Source organism: Camelina sativa, chromosome 15 (genome assembly GCF_030686135.1).
Source record: "Camelina sativa cultivar CO46 ecotype springtype chromosome 15, ASM3068613v1".
Lineage (NCBI taxonomy): Eukaryota > Viridiplantae > Streptophyta > Magnoliopsida > Brassicales > Brassicaceae > Camelina > Camelina sativa.
In genome coordinates, this window is record NC_141894.1 from 28,475,651 (window position 1) to 28,497,101 (window position 21,451).

A 21,451-nucleotide genomic window follows, 5' to 3' on the forward strand; every position below is an offset into this window, starting at 1 on the left:
AATTAAAATTAAAAATTTTTATATTTAACGGGCTCATACAGAAGCCCAAATATAGACCCAAAAGAAATATAATGTCTACAGTCTACACCCATAGAAATTAATTGTGTATTAGGTTTAACGGATAACCGATCAGATTTCGATTCGGATCGGTTTAAACCGAAATCCGAATTACAATCAAGGTAACAACCGATCGGTTTTTCTGTTAAAGCCTAATCCGATTTAAATCAGTTTTTTCGGATCGGTTCGGTTTCGGATAATATGCCCAGGGCTACCCAAAATGCTTCTAAAGTTCAGCTTCAAACACTTCCCATGGTGTATTGTAAGCATTTGTGCCGAGGCGTGCAGACGCCGCTTGCCACCACTCGTTTGCTTCTCCGTTGAGACGATAGGACGCCAGCATGACCTGTTGGTTGATGGGTATCTCCTGGTAAGCAAAGTATTGTTTAGCTTTGGTGATCCACTCAGAGGCACTGGCCCCTGTAAAGCGTGGGAGGTCGAGTTTAACCTGGCGAGCGAGTGCTGGAGGATTCTTATCCACTCGACGCAGCTCATGGTTGCCATGTGCCATGCCGTCATGGTTTTGGTGTACCAAAGCTACGAGACGATTAATGGCCTCTCTGTTCTCCTATGCTACCCGACGGTTATCCTCCATGATGCGATGTAACGAGGCCTCCATGGTGTGAAACTTGTCAGCCACATTGGCGGTGACCTACACATCGTCCAGCCGTTCCTTTGTCGCAGCCATTGGCTCCTCCAGAGGCAAAGCTACGACCCCCTTCTTTTTGTTCCCTCGTGTATCTGAAATGATTGCGATGTAAAAAAAATTTGGTATAACAAGTAACCTGCTCTGAATACCAATTGATAGCTGTGACTTCGTCGTATCACAACCTTAGTACCAAGAGTAAGAATACGATATGAATAACAGAACAAGACTCGATATTTGGGCAATTGATATTGCCTCTTTTTGGCTTTTTCTATTTCTTAAATAAGGAAGCAAATACAAAGTAATGGAGGATTCACCCTCCTACAATACAGGAAATCATGGAAAGATGGGAAATGGATCCTAACAAATAGGATGACCACTTCTAATTATTTGCAGAACAGATAAAACAGAGACCTCGTCTCCTCAATTCAAATACTTTTTGTTGGACTTACTAATCCTTGTGGACTTTCTTTTTGGCCCATCAACATGCCCAACAACTTCATCGTCGAACTCATCACTTTGGTACTCATCAAAGTAATATATGAGATTTGAGTAATGATAGGTGATATGATGATACTCTTTCTTTATATGGTCTAAATGAATTGTTTTAAGATAGTAGAATTAATAAGAAACAATAACAAAGATGGGTACATTAGAATGTGTTTCCAATCGCTTCATAATATGATATGAAGCCGGCTGAGTTTGAGGCACTTTCAAAAATGTTACCCATCATCGTATACCATAAAGAAGGCACTTTCACACCCTATAATTTGTCACATTGTCATCATTATTTGTTCCACGTCCAAAGTCTTTAACTCTTAAGAACAGGGCAGCTTGCTAAGAACCTAACGAAACCACAAAGTAAATTTGAAGTACAAAGTAAACCACAAATGTAAAGGCGGCTCCAGTTGCGATGCTGAAAATCTCGAAGCTTTTAACATCTTCTCGAGATGTGTGGCCAGTGAAAAGATTATGGCCTTTTCAACTGCGCTGTCTCTGCTCATCTTCGCCATCGTCATCATCATCATCGTCTTCTTCTTTGCTTTCTTCTGTGCCAAGCGATGATCACATTGTCCGTCTCATTCTAGACCAGAAATCAGCTTCAGGAGCTATGGAAACTTTTCGATGGGCTTCGACTTTTCCTGGGTTTATCCATTCTCGTTCCACTTACCGTGCTCTGTTTCATAAGCTTTGTGTTTTCCGACGTTTCGATACTGTCTACCACCTGCTCGACGAAATGCCTGAGTCGATTGGTTTGCCTCCGGATGATGCTATCTTCGTAACTATCATTAGAGGGTTCGGGCGTGCTCGGTTGACCAAACGTGTGATTAGTGTCGTTAATCTGGTTTCGAGATTTGGGATCAAACCATCTCTGAAAGTTTTCAACTCGATTCTGGATGTTTTGGTCAAGGAAGACATTGACATAGCTAGAGAGTTTTTCAGAAGGAAGATGATGGCTAGTGGGATTCAAGGTGATGAGTACACATATGGGATTTTGATGAAAGGGCTTTGTTTAACAAATAGGATTGGTGATGGTTTCAAGCTCCTTCAGATCATGAAGACAAGCGGTGTGGCTCCAAACGCTGTGGTTTATAACTCCTTGCTTCATGCTCTTTGTAAGAACGGGAAAGTTGGGAGAGCCAGGAGTTTGATGAGTGAGATGAAGGAACCAAATGATGTAACTTTCAACATCTTGATTTCTGCTTACTGCAACGAGCAGAAGTTGGTTCAGTCAATGGTGTTGCTGGAGAAGTGTTTTAGTTTGGGTCTTGTTCCTGATGTTGTGACGGTAACTAAGGTGATGGAAGTTCTCTGCAATGAAGGCCGTGTGTCTGAGGCACTCGAGGTTTTGGAGAGAGTGGAAAGCAAAGGAGGTAAAGTCGATGTTGTAGCTTGTAACACCTTGGTTAAAGGGTATTGTGCGCTTGGGAAAATGAGAGTTGCTCAACGGTTCTTTAAAGAGATGGAGAGAAAAGGTTACTTGCCCAATGTGGAAACTTACAACTTGTTGATTGCTGGGTTTTATGGTGTTGGAATGTTGGATTCAGCTCTGGACACTTTCAATGACATGAAAACAGATGCGATTAGATGGAACTTTGTTACATTTAACACGTTGATCAGAGGGCTTTCAGTAGGAGGGAGGACAGACGATGGTTTAAAGATATTAGAACTGATGCAGGACAGCGAAAACGTTCATGGGGCAAGAATTGATCCATACAATAGTGTTATCTATGGCTTTTACAAGGAAAACCGTTGGGAGGAAGCTCTGGAATTCCTGTTAAAGATGGAGAAACTGTTTCCTAGGGCTGTTGACAGGAGCTTCAAGGTGATAAGTTTATGTGAGAAAGGTTGTGTGGATGATGTAAAGACGGAGTATGATCAAATGATTGGAGAAGGAGGAGTTCCAAATGTTATCGTATCCCATTGTTTGATTCATAGATACAGCCAAGAAGGTAACATGGAAGACACACTTGAGCTTATAAACGACATGGTGACCAGAGGCTATTTGCCTCAATCATCAACATTCAATGCTGTGATTATTGGGTTCTGTAAGCAAGATAAAGTCATGAACGGTATTAAATTTGTGGAGGACATGGCTGAGAGAGGTTGCGTCCCTGATAGAGAAAGCTACAATCCGTTGCTCGAAGAATTGTGCGTGGAGGGTGATATTCAGAAGGCTTGGTTGACTTTCTCACGAATGGTGGAGAAGAGTATTGTCCCTGATTCTTCTATGTGGGGTTCACTCATGTTTTGTCTCAGCCAGAAAACAGAGTTCCACATAAACACCTTATTGTTGCAGGACGTAATCGAAAGTTAAAGCTAGATCAAGATGGTTTGTTTTGCTTCTTTTGAAAATCTGTTAAAAGCTTTCGGAGAAGATTTTAAAGAGACCATGAGAAGACGAGAAGGGCAAAATGGAGAATTGGACAACGTCAAAATGGGAAATGTTTGAAGCACCCATCAATAAAAAAAGGACAAGAGGAGCAAAAGGTGGAGAGAGTCTTACGTTTCGTGCAATTCCTCTCTTTCTCTCTCCTTGTTCGAGAGAAAATTAAAAGAAAAGGTAGCTCTTTTATTCAAAGATCCAAACTTTGACAATAAAAATCCACACACAGAACACGGATCAAGCGGTGGAATTCAGACAAGGGAAAGAAGAAATATGTCGTGTTCATCCTCATCTGGATCAGATGAAGACGATGAGGGCTTCGATGCTTACCGTAAAGGTGGATATCACGCCGTTAGAATCGGAGACCAGTTTTCCGGTGGCCGCTACATTGCTCAGAGAAAGCTTGGTTGGGGACAATTCTCAACAGTTTGGCTTGCCTATGATACTCGCACTTCTGTACGCATCTCTCTTTCCTTATATATATCTCTGTGTTGCTCTCGCTTTACTATGCCAACAAGATCTTAAATGCAGAATTTGACTTCGTAAATTTGTTTTAAGAATGTACCCATTAGTCTTCTCGAAATCCTGTCACATGGGTTCTGATCTGTTTTGGTGCAAGATCTTGGCTTATTACAACACCATTTTGTGAATTAACCTTTCACAAAAGCAGGGTTCTGATCTGTTTTGGTGCACTCTGTAGTTGACCAACCATAGCAGTTTATTTAAATAGCTGAGAATAGGAGATCAGTGCGTATTAAATGGCGCTATTTCTTAAATGCCATTGTTACTGTATGGGTATTTCAGTAACTCTAGACTTAAATTTAATGTTTTATTTTCTTTTGAGCTCTTTCTTTGGAGTCTTGTACCTTGTCTGAAGCAGGGAAACACTTGTACGCTCTCTCTCTTAGATTCTTTCATTATGAGAAATACAATTCTGATGTTTTGCTTTTAGAATGTAAGAAGTACATGACTTTAGATTAAGGAATGCCTCTGAAAATTTTCTAATAGTTTGAATTGAAATTGAATTATACAAGCTCGGTGTCACATGTATCCTTCTTTTTGGCTTTATTCCCATTAGTTTTATAATAAAGTATGTGTTTATGTCTATTTTGTAGAATTATGTTGCTTTGAAGATTCAGAAGAGCTCCTTACAGTTTGCTCAAGCTGCACTTCACGAAATCGAACTACTTCAAGCTGCTGCTGATGGGGATCCAGAAAACACCAAATGTGTTGTTCGTCTTATTGATGACTTCAAGCACGCAGGTCCCAACGGGCAGCATTTATGCATGGTGCTTGAGTTTCTTGGCGATAGCTTGCTCCGTTTGATCAAATACAACCGTTATAAAGGGATGGAGTTGAGTAAAGTACGGGAGATATGCAAATATATACTGACTGGTCTAGATTATTTGCACCGTGAACTCGGTATGATTCACTCCGACTTAAAACCTGAAAACATTCTTCTTTGTTCCACCATTGATCCTGCCAAAGATCCCATCAGATCCGGACTAACACCAATACTAGAAAAGCCCGAGGGGAACCAAAACGGTACATCAACAATGAATCTGATTGAGAAGAAATTGAAGAGGAGAGCAAAAAAAGCGGCTGCTAAAATATCGGGAAGAAGAGTTTCCATAGTAGGTTTAAGTGAAACACCGACAAAGACCAAGAGAAATTTGGATGGGATTGATATGAGATGCAAAGTTGTCGACTTTGGTAACGGATGTTGGGCTGATAAGAAATTTGCAGAAGAAATACAAACGAGACAGTACAGAGCTCCTGAAGTAATACTTCAGTCAGGTTACTCTTACTCTGTTGATATGTGGTCTTTCGCTTGTACTGCTTTCGAGCTTGCCACAGGCGATATGCTTTTTGCTCCAAAAGAGGGGAATGGTTTTGGAGAAGACGAGGTAAAGATGGTTTATAAGAAAGTACAAATCGATTTTTAACCAAAAAAGTTCTTTTTATTTTGTTTATCAGCCTGTTTAACACATTCTTCTCCTTCTCTGGTATGGCTCTCCAGGACCACCTTGCTCTTATGATGGAACTCCTAGGAAAAATGCCTCGGAAGGTACCCGGAAAAACACTTGGTTTTCTTCTGTCTCTTTATTGCTCGGTTATAGTCTTTTTGATACTTCTGATTGGAATAGATTGCCATTGGAGGTGCAAGATCAAAAGATTACTTTGACAGACACGGCGACTTGAAGAGGATCCGGAGATTGAAATATTGGCCACTCGAGCGTTTACTGATCGATAAATACAAGCTACCAGAAGCAGAAGCACGGGAGTTTTCGGATTTTCTCTGCCCGATTATGGATTTTGCGCCTGAGAAACGACCAACTGCTCAACAGTGTCTGCAGCATCCATGGTTGAATCTCAGTACACAGAACAATGAAGATCAGATAGAAGGTAAGATGAGTAACATGCAGATCAAAGGTTGAAGAACCTCTCTTGTTCTTGATTTTCTTTTGCTTACAAATGATATAGAAACTGCTCTCTCTCTCTCTCTCTCTCTCTCTTTTTTGGGTTCATTCTTTGGTTCGTTTCAAATTTTGAAAATTTTTGAAGGAAAATTTGTTTGTTTGTTTTTGTTTGTCCTTGTGTTGGGAGATATGATTAGTGACTACTGTATAACAATCAGTTTCATATAATATCATCATATTGCGATGCATTAAGTGATTTGATTTAACTAACGAGTTCTGGCAAAGCTCATGTGGAATGTTCTCTTCCTCGGGCAATTCCGAGTGTTCTTTATTGATTGTTCTATTCTTAAGAACATAAACATAATATATACTGCTCCCTCTGTTTCAAAATATTGGATGTTTTAGTTAAAACATGCATATTAAGAAATAGTTACTTTTAAAAAGTTTAATCAATCATAAACAAGATTGTATGATATAAAATATAAAATTAATCTAAAAGTTGAATAGAAAATTGTAAACATCCTATATTATGAAACAAATATATTTCTCTAAACATCTTATATTATGAAACGGAGGGAATATTAAATTATAAGAACGTCAAGAATAAACGTTATTGGTTTAAGATTTGAATAGAGTTTTAAAGATTTTAAATGTTATGTAGAATCTGTTGTTATTAGATCAAGATTTTGTTAAACTCTGTTAAAGTTTAGTGTTATTAGTTTGTGATTTATAAAAAGTCATTTAAAATCTTAACAAATCTGGGTTATTGGATTCAGACTTTTATAAAGTCATTAAAAGTTTTGTGTTATTCAATTAAAATAAAAGAATCTAGGATTGTTAGTGAGTTCAATTATTATGTTATTGGTTCATGATTTTAGACACTTTCTTTACAAAATAAAGTCATGGAAAGTATCATAAAAATACAGAGATTGTTTGGAGGACTTTACAAGATTTTAGAAAACTAATCAACAAAACTCTCTAGCAATCTTTAACAATCTTTCACTTATTCATTTTTTATGATTTTGTTGAACTCTTCAAAAATCTTCATAAATCTCAAACCAATACCACCCAAGTGTTTACAATCTAAAATAGTACCAGTCTTTGTAGTAAAGAAAACTGTAAAACATCATCTAAAATGAAATAATTTTTCTTTTACTAAAACAACGCTCATTATATAGTACAGAGGGAATATTAGTTTTCTTTAGTTTTTTTTTTTTGTGAGGAAAAGACTTATATCTAATATATTATAGGAGTAGTCGAAAGAGCTCACAGTCAATTTCACAAAAAATGACTGCCTTTGCCTCTAATGGAAATTGCCCTTAAATTATTTTCGGACAAGCTTTTCTCGCCTATTTAGATTGCTGAAACGCACCACATTCATCCTCAGACTTAAGATTACTAATTTGCCATTAATGAGATTCAAAACTGGACCTTTTTGCCCTTTTGATTAATTTATAAATTTATAAAAGATTAGTTTTCTTAATTATATGATCTAAAAAATCGTCAAACGTGATTTATAAATTTAAAAAACCCTAAAACCTAAAATAATGGGCTTTATAGAAAACCCAATCAAAATATACCGACCTATTCGAAACCCTAAAATTATAGGTTGTTAACTAATATAAATAGGTACAACCCTAACCATTCTTCATAATTCGAAATCTTAAAAAGAGAAAAAAACCCTAAATTACTCTCATGTTCTCAAATTTATATTTGTATTATAGTCTTGATGATCTTTTATATGGTTCTTCGTATTTGTGTTCTAATTATTCATATCCTCTTTCTGTAGTATTTGTTTGGAACGCAAGATCAAGCATTACCAAAACTTTGTGTATGGTTTCTTTACTTCTTATATTATATTGCATATGTTTCTTGATCTTTTTATAGTTTTGTATAAACAAATTATACTAATTCTTATGTTTCAGGTGTGTTAGTAGATAGTCATGATCTTAGTTCTATAGATCTGCATGGGGAGAAAAATAGGTATTTTATTTTTCTGTATACATAAAACTTATTTCCTTTATACCTTGATGATGCTAAATTAGAAGGCTCATGTTTATAGTTGCAGGAAAACTTCTGAAGATACTAATATTAATGAGAGATGTTTGGTAATTTTCATAGTAATCTATTCTATCATTGTTATCGAATTTTATTGATTGTTTGTTGCTCTAATAAATAAATATAAATCAATAGGTAGAGGTGGCGAGGTCTATCAAACATTTTTATTTGATTTCTGCCTCCTCATCGTTGCTAAGAGGTATGTTGCTAAATTTAAAATTCTTTTGATAATATTATAAATATTTACTAATGATTTAAATTAAAACATTATTTAGATGAATCTACCGATGATCGTATGGTGAAAAACATGTATTGTTTAAAATTATATAAGAAAGATTAAAATTATATATTTGAATCAGAAAATCATACTAATATTTGTAGTTTCTGATTGTTGTTGCAGAAAGGCTATGATTGATGCTAACAATATCCCAACATCTATGGTATATTCTAAAATAAATGATTTTGCTAATGTTTAAAATTAACTACTCTTATTTTCTCGGATATAACATAATTCGGTTTGATTAATCAACAGATGAATGATGCAGAGTCAGCAATACAACGTCTTTCGGCTATTGCTCGGTAGTAGTTCATGTTAAAAAGCAGTCTTAACCCTAATTCTTTGATAAAATAATGTTTTAATGTTTGTTACTAATTCCTTAGTTTGGTATTAACACGGTAACAATTTGTGTTTGAAAGTAACCCTAATACTAATTCTTTTATAAAAACATGTTACTAACGTTTATTCGTAATTTTTAACCCTAACCCTAGTTCTTTGTTGTTATCTGCAGGGAAGCTATTAATCGAAAAGAAGCTAAATCGTTCCTTTTCATTTAAGACACACGGTAATTACCTAAAATATATTCTCATTAAAATTCTATTAAATCTAATATATGACATTTTTATTATTTTAAAATAAACTGCATATGGAAGAAGAAATGATTGGTGTCATAGCAACTATTCTGGCGTGAAGAGAGGAGAGCAACAAAATTTAGAGAATAGTAGAATGAATGTTCTAAGATCTTATAATTGCTGTTTTTTGGATATTGTTTTAGATAAATGAATATTTATGAAATAAGAATATTTCTATAAAGTTTGATTATTTTTTATTTGAAATTTACGGTACTTTATAATGTCGATCTATAAATAAATGAAACGAGACGTGTAAACAATGATAAATGTGCGTCGTGAAATACAATTATTAACAATACAATCGACCACCATATATTAAAGTTCAAGATCATTATGTCAATTTCAATATGTCGTGATATTGTATATTTTAAATGCCGAAATTTTACATATGAATGATGGAAAAAAATGAGATAATTACCGTATTAAGTTTATGAAAATGATATAGATATTAACGTTTTCAGGTTATATTTTTAAAAATTGTGATATATATTATTTTCTAAATTTTGTAGATTATTGTTCAGTTAATGTAAGGTTGTTAATTTAAACTAAGATTTACAAATATTATGATGAAATCTAATAAATTATTAATTTTACATTATGTAAAGTAGGGTAGATAAACTTAATAAGTTTTCCATATTCAAAACAATATAGAATACGGTGTATCATCACGATTAATATAAAAATAGAAAATGTAAAATACACTTTAAAAGCCGTAATGATAAACATTAAGAAGTTTACTATCATCTCTAAAATAAAGGGAAGTGTAAAATATTTATGTCTGGAGATATATACAAATTATATTTAAATGATTTGCTAAAGATATATTCTTAAATATCACTTACAAAAAATGTATATTATATATATTAAATTACATATATATATATATATATAAGTATATCCGACTTTTTAGACTTTCAACCTAAATTAAACAAGAAAACAAAAAACAAAAAACTATGGTTAGGTATAGTCTTTCCGATGATGTTTCGCGTTTGAATCCTTCAAAATATGAATGGAAAAATTCGTGTGAAGATCTTGTTTTTGTGGGAAGAAAAAGGTCTAAGTTTGGAGATGGTTTTATCTGATATTAAGGTATTTAGTTTATTCTAATCATAAGCTCATTATAGATTTCAAAAATAAAGCGTATATGCATGTATACTTGAAAGTTATAAATTAAAATCGTTGAGTATATTCTTTGAGATATAAAATAATTATGTGACAATTATTAATTCTATGATTTATTAGGGTGTAAAGGTCCAAAGTTCCTTTCGTGGAGACGTTTATGATCGTTTTATCTCCAAGTTTAACGTTGGGGATTGGCTTGATTTCTGAAAGGACCGACCTTTTAAAAAAAATATATATAATTAATAATAAATAAACTACAACTAGTGGTCCCATATCCACTAGCCACCTAACCACAATCACATTCAACAGCGGAAATAACCAATACCAATATCAATAAATAACCAATAATAACCAATATTATAATCATAATCAATAACCAAATACCAAACAGTAAGAATCATAGAACCAGCAACCTAGCAATGTTTCTAATAACTCAACTCTAACCTAACAATGCCAGACAACATCCAACCGAGTCCCTAGAACATCCTCCTCTTCATTGCCTTGATTCCACGATCACACTTTGCCTTTACCTGCACCACAAACACAAATCGCAATGCATGAGTAATTTATAAACACTCAGTAAGGCAATCCTCCCATCTACTGAGCTATACACACAAGCAATAGAGACATCTCTAACCATCAACCAACAATCAACAATAGACAAACCACGACTCTGCATCGACCGACACCAACATGCATCGACTGATACCAGTTGGAGGTTGCGTCGACCAACGCAAGATCTGCATCGACCGATGCAAAGATAACTTGCATCGACCGATGCTCCCATTGCATCGACCGACGCATGCTCGACATAGCATGAAAACCCTAGAGTTTATGCGTCGTCCTCGCATCTGCATCGACCGACGCACAAAGTGCATCGACCGATGCAATGCCGAGCATCGCTTTCCTCCGAAGCTTCTCGCCGGATCTTCGTTCCTACAACCTTAAAACTCGATCCCAAGCCACAAGAAAGCTTCCTAAAGTCCCAAATACCAATCTAACAAGCCTAACAACACATAACAAGCAAATCAGAGAGACATATAGCTTAGATTAGCCATGGTCACGCACTTACCTTTGCCAATACGATTCTGAACCTCAATCAAGCAAGAAAACACTTCTAGAAGCCTCCTACAACGTCCTAAGCCTCAGATCTCACCAGAAAACTCCACCAATCCACAGAAATCACCAAGAACACCAAGAACACTCTTTCTCTCTTTTGTTTCTCTCAAAAGCGGCCAAAGTCGACTAATGAGACAAAAGAAACAATTTTAGAGTTTTCCTTTTCCCTTTGCCCAAAACGCAGCGTTTAACTTAAACTCGTCCGCATAAAATTGAACATGCATCGACCGATGCACTAATTGCATCGACCGATGCAACCCCTAAACCGGGATTTTGGTTCGCGGATGTTACAATTCTCCCCCACCAATCTAGATTCGTCCTCGAATCTCAAACAACCATCAGCCAAGGACTCCCGTGCAACCGTTTGCACGGCCCACACTCCTCCGACCGATCTACGGAAGGTCACCTCTAGGCGATAGACTCACGCTCCAGGTATTATTTGCTCTCGACTTTTGGACTTTCCTTTATTCATAGGCCTAAACCTTGAGTTTTATTGGCTCCTCATCAGACCTAAGTCTGCATGCCATAATGTTGGCTCCTCATCGGGCCTAAGCCCGCATGCCATAATATATAAGGAAAATCCAATACTTGTCTCTCGGGTTGCCACCCTACAGTGCACCCCCGGATTGTCATCCTAAGTCGATATACCAACCATACTCCCAAGCCACAAAGTCTCTGAATATGGCAGTACTAGGAGAACCTAAGTCCCCCAAGACTCGCGAGCAAACAATTCTGAACACGTCTGAGTCCTATCCCTATCAATGTCCTACCAACCACATATCCCTTCACTGGAATACTTCATGACCACACAAGGAACATATACATGCCACAAGGCCAACAAATGTCTTAAACAGGACCGTCACAAAGACCAAACAATCTGTCCTAAACAGGATCGTCACAAAGACCAAACAATCTGTCCTAAACAGGACCGTCACAAAGACCAAACAATATGTCCTAAACAGGACCGTCATAAAGACCATCTATCCCGAAGGACCGTCACAAAGACTAAACAATCTGTCCTAAACATGACCGTCACAAAGACCAAACAATCTGTCCTAAACAGGACCGTCACAAAGACCATCTGTCCCGAAGGACCGCCTAAACAGGCACTCTGGCTAAACATCCTGCCACAAAGGCCACACATCTGGCTAAACAGCCCGCCACAAAGGCCATACATATGGCTAAACAGCCCGCCACAAAGGTCACACATCTGGCTAAACAGCCCGCCACAAAGGCCACACAATGTCTCAAAAGACTGCCACACACGGCACAATGACTAAAAAGTCCGCCACTAAGGCCACACAAGCCTCTCCAAGACTCTCCACCTCTAAAATGGACAAATTCCAACTCACATAAAACTTTCCATTTTTAGCACTTTCCACTTTTGGAAACTTCTATTTCCGGAAACTTTCCTCAAATACCCTGCTTCACGGAAACTTTATACCCCGAGCACCACCTCATCTTGTTACTGAGTCGCACAACCGACCACCCCAAGCGACCAAGTAAACAAGAGAGATGGGCTGGAATACTCCATTCCCGCTCCAACCACGGATTGCAGATAGGACTAGGCTAGACAAGCTCAAGTCGCGGCTTGCTTCTCATACCACTTCTTAAACCTTGCCTTCATCCTCGCCTCTGGCTCCCAAGTCTGCTCCTCAACACCATCACAGTCCCAAAGGACTCTCATCAAAGGAATCTTCTTCTTCCGAAGTTCCTTGATCCTCCTCTCGAGAACCCTCACTGGTCTCGCCTCCAAAGTCATGTTAGATTGAAGATCTTCAAAAATCTTAGCCAACAACTGATCATCCTCACGGAGACACTTCCGCAACATAGACACATGGAAAACCTTGTGGAATGCACGCATAACCTCAGGTTACTCCAGTCTATATGCCACTGGTCCAACCCGCTCAATCACTCTGAACGGACCCATATACCTCGGACTCAACTTAGTCTCAGTCAATGACCTGTTCGGACTCTGCAACATGGCCATCTTGAGGTACACTCTGTATCCTACCTGAAACTCAAGATCTCCCCTCCTCCTATCAGCATAACTCCTCTGCCTATCCTGAGCCTCCTTCATGTTCAGCTTGAGAACCCGAATCTTCTCTGAGGTCTCCTGAACAAAATCTGCCCCAAACATACTCCTCTCCCCCACCTAAGTCCAGCATAACGGTGTACGACACGGCTTCCCAGACAAAGCCTCATAAGGAGCCATCCCAATACTCGCCTGATAACTGTTGTTGTAAGCAAACTCTACCAGGTTCATGTGATCTGCCCAAAGGCCACCACAATCCAGCACCTACATCCTCAGCAAATCCTCCAGCGTCTGGGTCGTCCTTTCTGACAGCTTACTGTTTGGCATGATAAGCTGTACTCATATGCACATTAGTGCCCATCTCTACCTGAAATGCCTTTCAGAACACTGAAGTGAACTTAGAATCCCTATCAGAAACGATACTCGCTGGCACCCCATGCAATCTGACTATCTCTCTCACATACTTCTTAGCCAAGACCGCTGCTCCATCAGTCTTCTTAATGGCCAGAAAATGTGTTGACTTAGTCAACCGGTCCACAATGACCCAAATAGCATCAAAAGTCTGATACCAAACTGAAAGGACCGACCTTTTTAAAAAAAATAATAATAATAATAAATAATAAATTAACTACTACTAGTGGTCCCATATCCACTAGCCACATAACCACAATCACATTCAACAGTAGAAATAACCAATACCAATATCAATAAATAACCAATAATAACCAATATTATAATCATAATCAATAACCAAATACCAAACAACAAGAATCATAAAACCAGCAACCTAGCAATGTTTCTAATGACTCAACTCTAACAACCTAGCAATGCCAGACAACATCCAATCGAGTCCCTAGAACATCCTCCTCTTCATTGCCTTGATTCCACGATCACACTTTGCCTTTACCTGCACCACAAACACAAATTGCAATGCATGAGTATTTTATAAACACTCAGTAAGGCAATCCTCCCATCTACTAGGCTATACAAATGAGCAATAGAGACATCTCTAACCATCAACCAACAATCAACAATAGACAAACCAGGACTCTGCATCGACCGACACCAACATGCATCGACCGACACTAGTTGGAGGTGCGTCGACCGACGCAAGATCTGCATCGACCAATGCCAGTTTAACTTGCATCGACCGACGCTCCCATTTCATCGACTGACGCATGCTCGACATAGCACAAGAACCCTAGAGTTTACGTGCCGTCCTTGCATCTGCATCAACCGACGCACAAAGTGCATCGACCGATGCAATGCCGAGCATCGCTTTCCTCCGAAGCTTCTCGCCGGATCTTCGTTCCTACAACCACAAAACTCGATCCCAAGCCACAAGAAAGCTTCCTAACGTCCCAAATACCAATCTAACAAGCCTAACAACACATAACAAGCAAATCAGAGAGAGCTCTAGCTTAGATAAGCCATGGTCACGCACTTACCTTTGCTAAGACGATTCTGAACCTCAATCAAGCAAGAAAACACTTCTAGAAGCCTCCTACAACGTCCTAAGCGTCAGATCTCATCAGAAAACGCCACCAAACCACAAAAATCACCAAGAACACCAAGAACACTCTTTCTCTCTTCTGTTTCTCTCAAAAGCGCCCCAAAGTCGACTAATGAGACAAAAGAAACGATTTTAGGGTTTTCCTTTTCCTTTTGCCCAAAACGCAGCGTTTAACTTAAACTCGTCCGCACAAAACTGAACATGCATCGACCGATGCAACCCCTAAACCAGGATTTCGGTTCGCGGATGTTACAATTTCGAAGACTTTAAAGTTGTTGAGCAGTATGGTTCATGTTTAACTACCACACATCGTTTCAAATTTGTTATTTTGTATCAAACCAAGATTAAAGAGAATTCATTTGTTGGAGGGGAAGATTTCTATGATTTCGTCGACTTCAAACTCATTAATGATGGTACCCGATGTGAAGATTACTTAGTGGAGGAGGATTTATTTTTGTTATTTAAAAGATTAAATTGAAGTTATAACATTATTTCAATTATTATTAATAGTTCTTTTTATTTGAAATAACTTTATTTTTATACAGATGTCATCAGTGAGGTTGTCAATGTTGGAGAATTCAGCTGTAATTTCAGTAAATTACAACAAAAAGAGGAAAATAAGGAGTCGGAAAATCATGAGAAACATGTGGACGTATCAAAAACTGATAATATTTGTATGTTGTTTAAGTATTGTACTCGATTTGGTTTAGACAAAAAGAAAAAACTTCTTATCATGATCACTCCGAATCGGATTGTACGATCTTTGAAGAATCTGATGATGACAGTGATGTTGGAGATCAAGCCGATGATGATTATATACAAGAAGGAAGCGATGAAGAAGATGATGTTTGTTATGATACAATGGATGAAGAAGATGTTGATACTCAAGAAGAAACCCATGATGAGGGCGAATACCAATCAGATAATAGTGATAACGATGATCATAATGAGGATAAATATGTCCAAGATTTAGAGGAGGATGAAGAGGACGATGAGATGCAAAGTACTGAAGGAAATCTTGAAATAAATAAAAGAGCAGAGGATAATTCAATTAACCACAAAATCTCTTTTGATCTTCGCGATTTCAGGTAAATTATAGTACTCATAAATAAATAAATATATATATATATATATATATTGTATAATTATGATCTTGAATTGTATTGAAACATAAAGTTTTAATTCTTCATGTTTTAGTGGAACCCTAATAAGGTGTAAATTATTCGAAACATCGGCCGCAAAATTCTACGATACTTATAAATCTTTCCGAGGTGATCGCTTAATTTGTGTTATTCGATGGGGTGTTAATGAAGTTTTCCAGGGTATACATTCAATTTGATGATATTTATAGATCATTTTTGTTAATCAGTGAGTAAAAGAATTATTTATGTTATAATTTTGCAGGAAAAAGAAGCATATCTTCTACAGTTTGTACGCAAATAAAAGAAGTTTATCATCTTTTATGAGGTGACAAAAATGATGGAATTGTAAGTTTATCATCTTTGTTCATCATATATATTAGATGAAAACATTCTAGAATTTCATTTAAAAACTTATTTTCATGTATTAACTAATTTATAGGAGACCAAGGAAGAGGACTCGCAAATAGAAGACTGGCTTCCTTCTTTTGTTTTGGCTCATTAAGGATTTTAGGGGGTTCTAACTATTTTATATTTAAATAATAGATGGATTATAATTATTTGTTTTAAAATAAATGCCAGTTTTATTTTACAGAGATATCGATTTATGGTTAAATTAACCATAAGATTATTCTTTTAAAAATACTTTGATAAAAATATCTACATATAAAATATTTACAAAAAAATGTAAAGACAAAGACTTTGAAGTTTCCAATAAAGTTTCAACAAAAATCGTAATAAAGATACGATAGCCCAATGCATGATAATAAAAAGATGTCAGCATGCAAGTTGAAAAATGCTAAGATAGACCTGCAATTTGAAATTTAAGGTTTTAACCGTCCAGTCAAGTTTTTAAAAATAAAGTATTTTAAAAAACGAAAACATTGTTCATTCTTATCGAACAAAGTCTCATGCAGCTTTCCCTGTGTAGACCACAGGTTTTTATACAATCCACACAAATCTAGAACTCTGATTCTTATAATCCTTATCTTCTTTGTTCTATAAATATATGAACTACAAGAAAATTATTGTAATATTTGAAACTTCTCTCTGAATCTTCTCCTTGCTTCTAAATACACAGAAAAAAAAGGAACCCAAAAAAGATGGTGTTGTACTTAAAAGATCTGAATCCTACGTTATGTAACCCGAAAGTTGCTGTGAAATTTTTTGAGAATGGCCACCTCATTTTATTCAAGGACAGCATTTTTATCAAAGTTTGATTTTGGTAGACGAGAGGATAATTCTCCTTCCTCTTCCCATTTTGCCGTAATTATTTTCAAATATCAAATGAGATGTACAACAAAAAATAATTAAATAAAATAATATATTGTGTTTCTATTATAAGGAAATAGGATTGATGCCAAGATAGATGCGGATCTTTATGTAGAAAGTTACTATGGAAACATCAAGGAAGGAGACTGTTACGAGATTTCTGGATTTTTAGTCATTGAAGGTCAACAATCATTCAGAAACTCAAACCATCCGTTTGAGATCCAGGATAAAACAAAAATGATTCCAACATATCCGCGAAGCACTGGCAATTTTATCCTTCTATATGATGCATAAAAAATGCATAATTCCACGCCTGACGAGAAGAACCGTTATGTAGGTAAGTTTTTATATTTAAGTAATCTTAATAAATCCGTCCTTCTGTGATGATAAATTAATTTGAAGATGATGACTTTGTTTTGATTTTTTTTTCCATTGGAATAAAATTTTATGTTATTCCAATAGGAATGGTGTTACATGTAAGCGAGCCTCGGACAATAGATTTCCTTGAACGTCAAAATGGCTACATTTTAGAGAATCAAATTGTGACATTCACTATCCTTGAATACAAGTAAGAGAATATTTAAAACTTTCGATAATATAGAAAATACAATCTATTATTATTTAAAACAATTCTTTATTAACTAATACACAATCAAATTATTTTTGAAAGTGGCCAAGAGATTGAATGTGTTGTTGTTGGTTCGGTTTGTGTACCCTACATATGCTAATCAACCAGTAATGTGTACTCTTCTGTTTTGGAGGATCTCTGTTTACGAAGGTATTGTTTAATAGTCTTATATACGACTCAAAACTATCATTTTTTTAACTTAAATTCTACTTTCCTAGGTATCCAATGTCTGATGTCTCAGCTACGATGTTCAAATATCATACTTGAAGATGAAGTGGCTGGATTTAATACTGGTGATATGCTGTAATGTCATTAATTTAATAAAATTGAATAAATTTAGTATAAACAAAATTATGCAGATATTTTAAACCTGAATTATTTAATTTTTATAGACGCTGGCTAGACGTCGATTCCAGTGATGAAGACTATGAAGATTGAGTCTGTGGTTCGAGCAGCTAGCTATAGATTCACTTCTCAATGTTTCTTATTAAGTTCACTTTACTACTATTGTTTTAGACTTTTAAATAAGATTTTGTTGAAACTTTGGAGATTAATATTCGTGTTTAATTATGTTTGGAATTATTATTATTATTATTTTCACTACAAGTTAAATCTAATATCACTATTTTACTAATATATATCTTTAAAAGTATGAGTTTTACTCTAATTAAATTAAACTATATCTTAAAAAGTATGAGTTTTACCCTAATTAAATCAAACAATATCTTAAAAAGTATGAGTTTTACCCTAATTAAATTAAACTTTACTCTTAATTTCGACAAAGACGATCGAAGGTTATTCTTGGTTAACTTAGATGGGTCTGGCCTTAATAGACGCCAATATGAAAGCCTTCGCGGCTCTATAAACTAATATTTAAGTATTCTACGTCTCTCTAATATTGTGACCTTTTGCTATCCCCTCACAATAAAGGAAAAAAAAAGGTTTATTATCATCCATATCCTTGTGGTGAGATCTCAATGGATATTTACTTAATTTTTTCATTTTTTGAATTCTTGGCTTGGAAGTTTATAATCTTTCAGTATTATTTTTTTCAGAATTTGTGATGGAAGGTGGAAGTTCTAGGAAACGCAAAGAGCTCATGTCAGATTTCGAATGGGAGGATGGAACAATCGAGAAAGTTAAACAAGCCTTTCAAAAATCAAGAGATGTGGTACTAAAGAAAACGACGAGACGTTTCACTACGATTTTTGATATGTTGAAATATTATATCAACATTAGTTTTAAAAGTCATTTTTGTTGAAAAATATAGTAAATGATTTTGACTCCATTTTAGGTAAATAATTTTGTGGTTAATTTCAAATTTATTATAAATTTCACACATAATTTAGATAAACAACATATTCCTTATGTTTGTAATTAACCTATTTTTAGTTTTTTCACACATATCAAGAAAATATATTGAAAATGATTATAAATGCATTATTTTTGATTATTTTTGATGTGATCTACAATTTTCTATAACTCTAAACGACTAAACCAATAGTTTCAATTACAAAGAATAATTGTGACTTTTGTGGAATCTCCACCGAAACTGAACCATATATATTTAAAAAAAATCTTCATTTTACCTATGATGGAAAAAAATCCTCACTATCCCGTTGTGATTTTAGGTGTAGGTAATATTATTTACACTATCCTCATTGTAAATACTTGTTAACATATAGTCATATCATGTGTAAGCTCTTAAGTATTATTGTTTGGTTAATGAACAAATCTTTTCGAAATCTCTTATGGTACTATAACAAAAAAATGAAGGCAATTTTTTGTGCGATTGACAGTTATTGCCCGGAGTTTCTTGTCTCCTTGCTGGAGTGTGCTTTTCCGGACGAATTGGTAGTGTTGAGTCTATGAATTCGTTCGGTTTCTCTCTGTCCAAACGGTTTTTTGGCAGTTTTCGATTTCCGTTTATCCCGTTGGATAACCGTTTAAAGAAACCGCCATGGCCAATACAGTATAAAACCCTCTTTCCCGGCAATCTTTCTCTTCTGTTTCTATCTTCACTTTTCCCGACTCTCTTCTGTGAATTCTACTTATTCACAATGAGTGATTACATACGAAAGTCTCTTCAAGATCTGGATTTGGGAATTACGGATACACCTGTTCCGTTACCCCCTCAATTTCTCGCCAATGCGGTGGCTGCGAATCGTTTCTCTCTGGTGGTCCAAACCGTTAATCCCCAAAAACAAAATCTGAGGGCACTGATTGGACATATGCCACGGATTTGGGGTTTCGAGGGTTCGGTTGTGGGACGCATTCTGGGGGCTGGTAAGGCTCTGTTCGTGTTTCAATCTGAAGAATCCCTGAACATGGTGCTTCGAAGAGGACCTTGGTCTTTTAATGAGTGGATGCTGACGGTTCATCGCTGGCACCCACACATCACTGATGAAACTTTGAAGATAATCCCCTTTTGGGTACAAATCAGAGGTATCCCTCTCCTCTATCTCTCGAATGCCATGGCCAGGTATGTTGGGGATCAGTTAGGGCCTGTGGATACTGTTGATTTTGATGAAAATGCTCATTTGGTAGAGTTTGTAAGGGTTAGCATAGATTGGAATGTAGATTGGCCTTTACGCTTTCAACGAAATTTCCAGTTTACTGCGGGTGATAATACTATCATCAAGTACCGTTTTGAGCGATTGAGGAAATTATGTTCCAACTGTGGGTCTCTTAAACATGATGTGTCTGAATGTGGTCTTAACAATGAGGAGGAAGATATTCACCCTGCTGTACCTCCAAACGATGAAAACCAGGGCGATGAACCCCCTGTGGACCAAGAGGATGTTTCTGATACCAACACCTTGCAGACCATTGATCCATTTGAGACAATACCAGGCCTGAAATGTCATTACTTTACACCGGGGCGGGTCCAAGTACTACTCCTAGTTCCTCTCCAAGTGTCTTTGAGGACACTGACTTGACTGCTGAACGCCTTCGATACCTGCACGCAAAGTTTTCCAAGGAGTTTGTTGACAACTTCTCACCCATCCAGGAGAGTGCAAGCTCGCTTAGATCTATGGATGCAGGAGGAGCAAAGCGTAAACGTGTGGAAGTTGAAGCTTTCTATCAACAATGGGAGGCGGCTGAAGATCAGGCGGTCCTGTGCCAGATCAAGAAGAAAGAGAAGGTAGAGTCTGCAGGGTCGTGCTCTGCACCAAACGAAATAGACAGAGGCGCGGGGGGCCCGGTACCCCCACTGTTTCCATGACGATCATCTCTTGGAATTGCCAGGGTCTTTGTTCAACTTCAACTCAAAACCGATTACATAGGCTCTGTTGTATTTATAAACCTAATATGATATTTTTAGTAGAAACTCTAAATAAGTGTGATAAAGTGTGTGACTTTGCTCTTTCTTTAGGCTTTCCCAATGTAGTTACTGTACCCCCTGTTGGTAGGAGTGGTGGGATTGCTTTGCTTTGGAAAAACAATGTTTCAGTGTCCTTAAACTGTAAGGATCCTAGAATCATTGATGTAAACGTTAAGTATTATAACTTTTCTTTTTACTTGTCTTGTGTGTATGGTCATCCAAGCCATGATCAACGACACCATCTTTGGGATCATCTCAAACAAATATCTTTAACAAGAGATGGTCCTTGGGTTTTAGTTGGAGATTTTAACGAAATTCTCT

General features: G+C 36.6%; 3 protein-coding genes and 1 pseudogene across 5 annotated transcripts; all 4 read left to right on the forward strand.

The window, feature by feature from the left end:
• Window positions 1–1,614: 1,614 nt before the first annotated feature.
• Window positions 1,615–6,258, forward strand: LOC104747573 (uncharacterized). Its single transcript, XM_010469223.3, has 4 exons — window positions 1,615–4,046; window positions 4,706–5,497; window positions 5,611–5,658; window positions 5,738–6,258. The coding sequence occupies exons 1-4, from the start codon at window positions 3,864–3,866 to the stop codon at window positions 6,026–6,028; spliced, it is 1,314 nt and encodes a 437-aa protein (XP_010467525.1). The 5' UTR covers window positions 1,615–3,863; the 3' UTR covers window positions 6,029–6,258.
• On the forward strand, window positions 1,617–3,808 carry LOC104767059 (pentatricopeptide repeat-containing protein At2g17525, mitochondrial). Its single transcript, XM_087488999.1, has one exon. The coding sequence runs from the start codon at window positions 1,617–1,619 to the stop codon at window positions 3,519–3,521; it is 1,905 nt and encodes a 634-aa protein (XP_087345125.1). The 3' UTR covers window positions 3,522–3,808.
• Window positions 6,259–7,568: 1,310 nt separating the features above from the next.
• LOC147927250 (uncharacterized) lies at window positions 7,569–9,171 on the forward strand. 3 transcript variants are annotated; one of them, XM_087489000.1, is made up of 8 exons: window positions 7,569–7,841; window positions 7,936–7,993; window positions 8,073–8,118; window positions 8,204–8,267; window positions 8,469–8,508; window positions 8,601–8,647; window positions 8,857–8,910; window positions 8,999–9,171. In XM_087489000.1, exons 1-5 carry the CDS (start codon window positions 7,706–7,708, stop codon window positions 8,477–8,479), a joined length of 315 nt encoding a protein of 104 aa, XP_087345126.1. In that variant the 5' UTR covers window positions 7,569–7,705; the 3' UTR covers window positions 8,480–8,508; window positions 8,601–8,647; window positions 8,857–8,910; window positions 8,999–9,171. The 3 variants fall into 3 exon arrangements, with proteins under 3 accessions (XP_087345126.1, XP_087345127.1, XP_087345128.1); XM_087489001.1 differs by having other exon boundaries at window positions 9,002–9,171; XM_087489002.1 differs by having other exon boundaries at window positions 8,079–8,118.
• A 10,694-nt stretch (window positions 9,172–19,865) lies between these two features.
• On the forward strand, window positions 19,866–21,031 carry LOC147927251 (uncharacterized; annotated as a pseudogene).
• The last annotated feature ends 420 nt before the right edge of the window (window positions 21,032–21,451 follow it).

Coding starts and splice junctions, on each gene's coding strand:
- LOC104767059 (XM_087488999.1), top strand. CDS start 1,617: ATGCTGAAAATCTCGAAGCTTTTAACATCTTCTCGAGATGTGTGGCCA.
- LOC147927250 (XM_087489000.1), top strand. CDS start 7,706: ATGTTCTCAAATTTATATTTGTATTATAGTCTTGATGATCTTTTATAT. Junction 7,994..8,072: donor CTGCATGGGGAGAAAAATAG/GTATTTTATTTT, acceptor TCATGTTTATAG/TTGCAGGAAAACTTCTGAAG. Junction 8,119..8,203: donor ATATTAATGAGAGATGTTTG/GTAATTTTCATA, acceptor ATAAATCAATAG/GTAGAGGTGGCGAGGTCTAT.
- LOC104747573 (XM_010469223.3), top strand. CDS start 3,864: ATGTCGTGTTCATCCTCATCTGGATCAGATGAAGACGATGAGGGCTTC. Junction 5,498..5,610: donor ATGGTTTTGGAGAAGACGAG/GTAAAGATGGTT, acceptor ATGGCTCTCCAG/GACCACCTTGCTCTTATGAT. Junction 5,659..5,737: donor TAGGAAAAATGCCTCGGAAG/GTACCCGGAAAA, acceptor TGATTGGAATAG/ATTGCCATTGGAGGTGCAAG.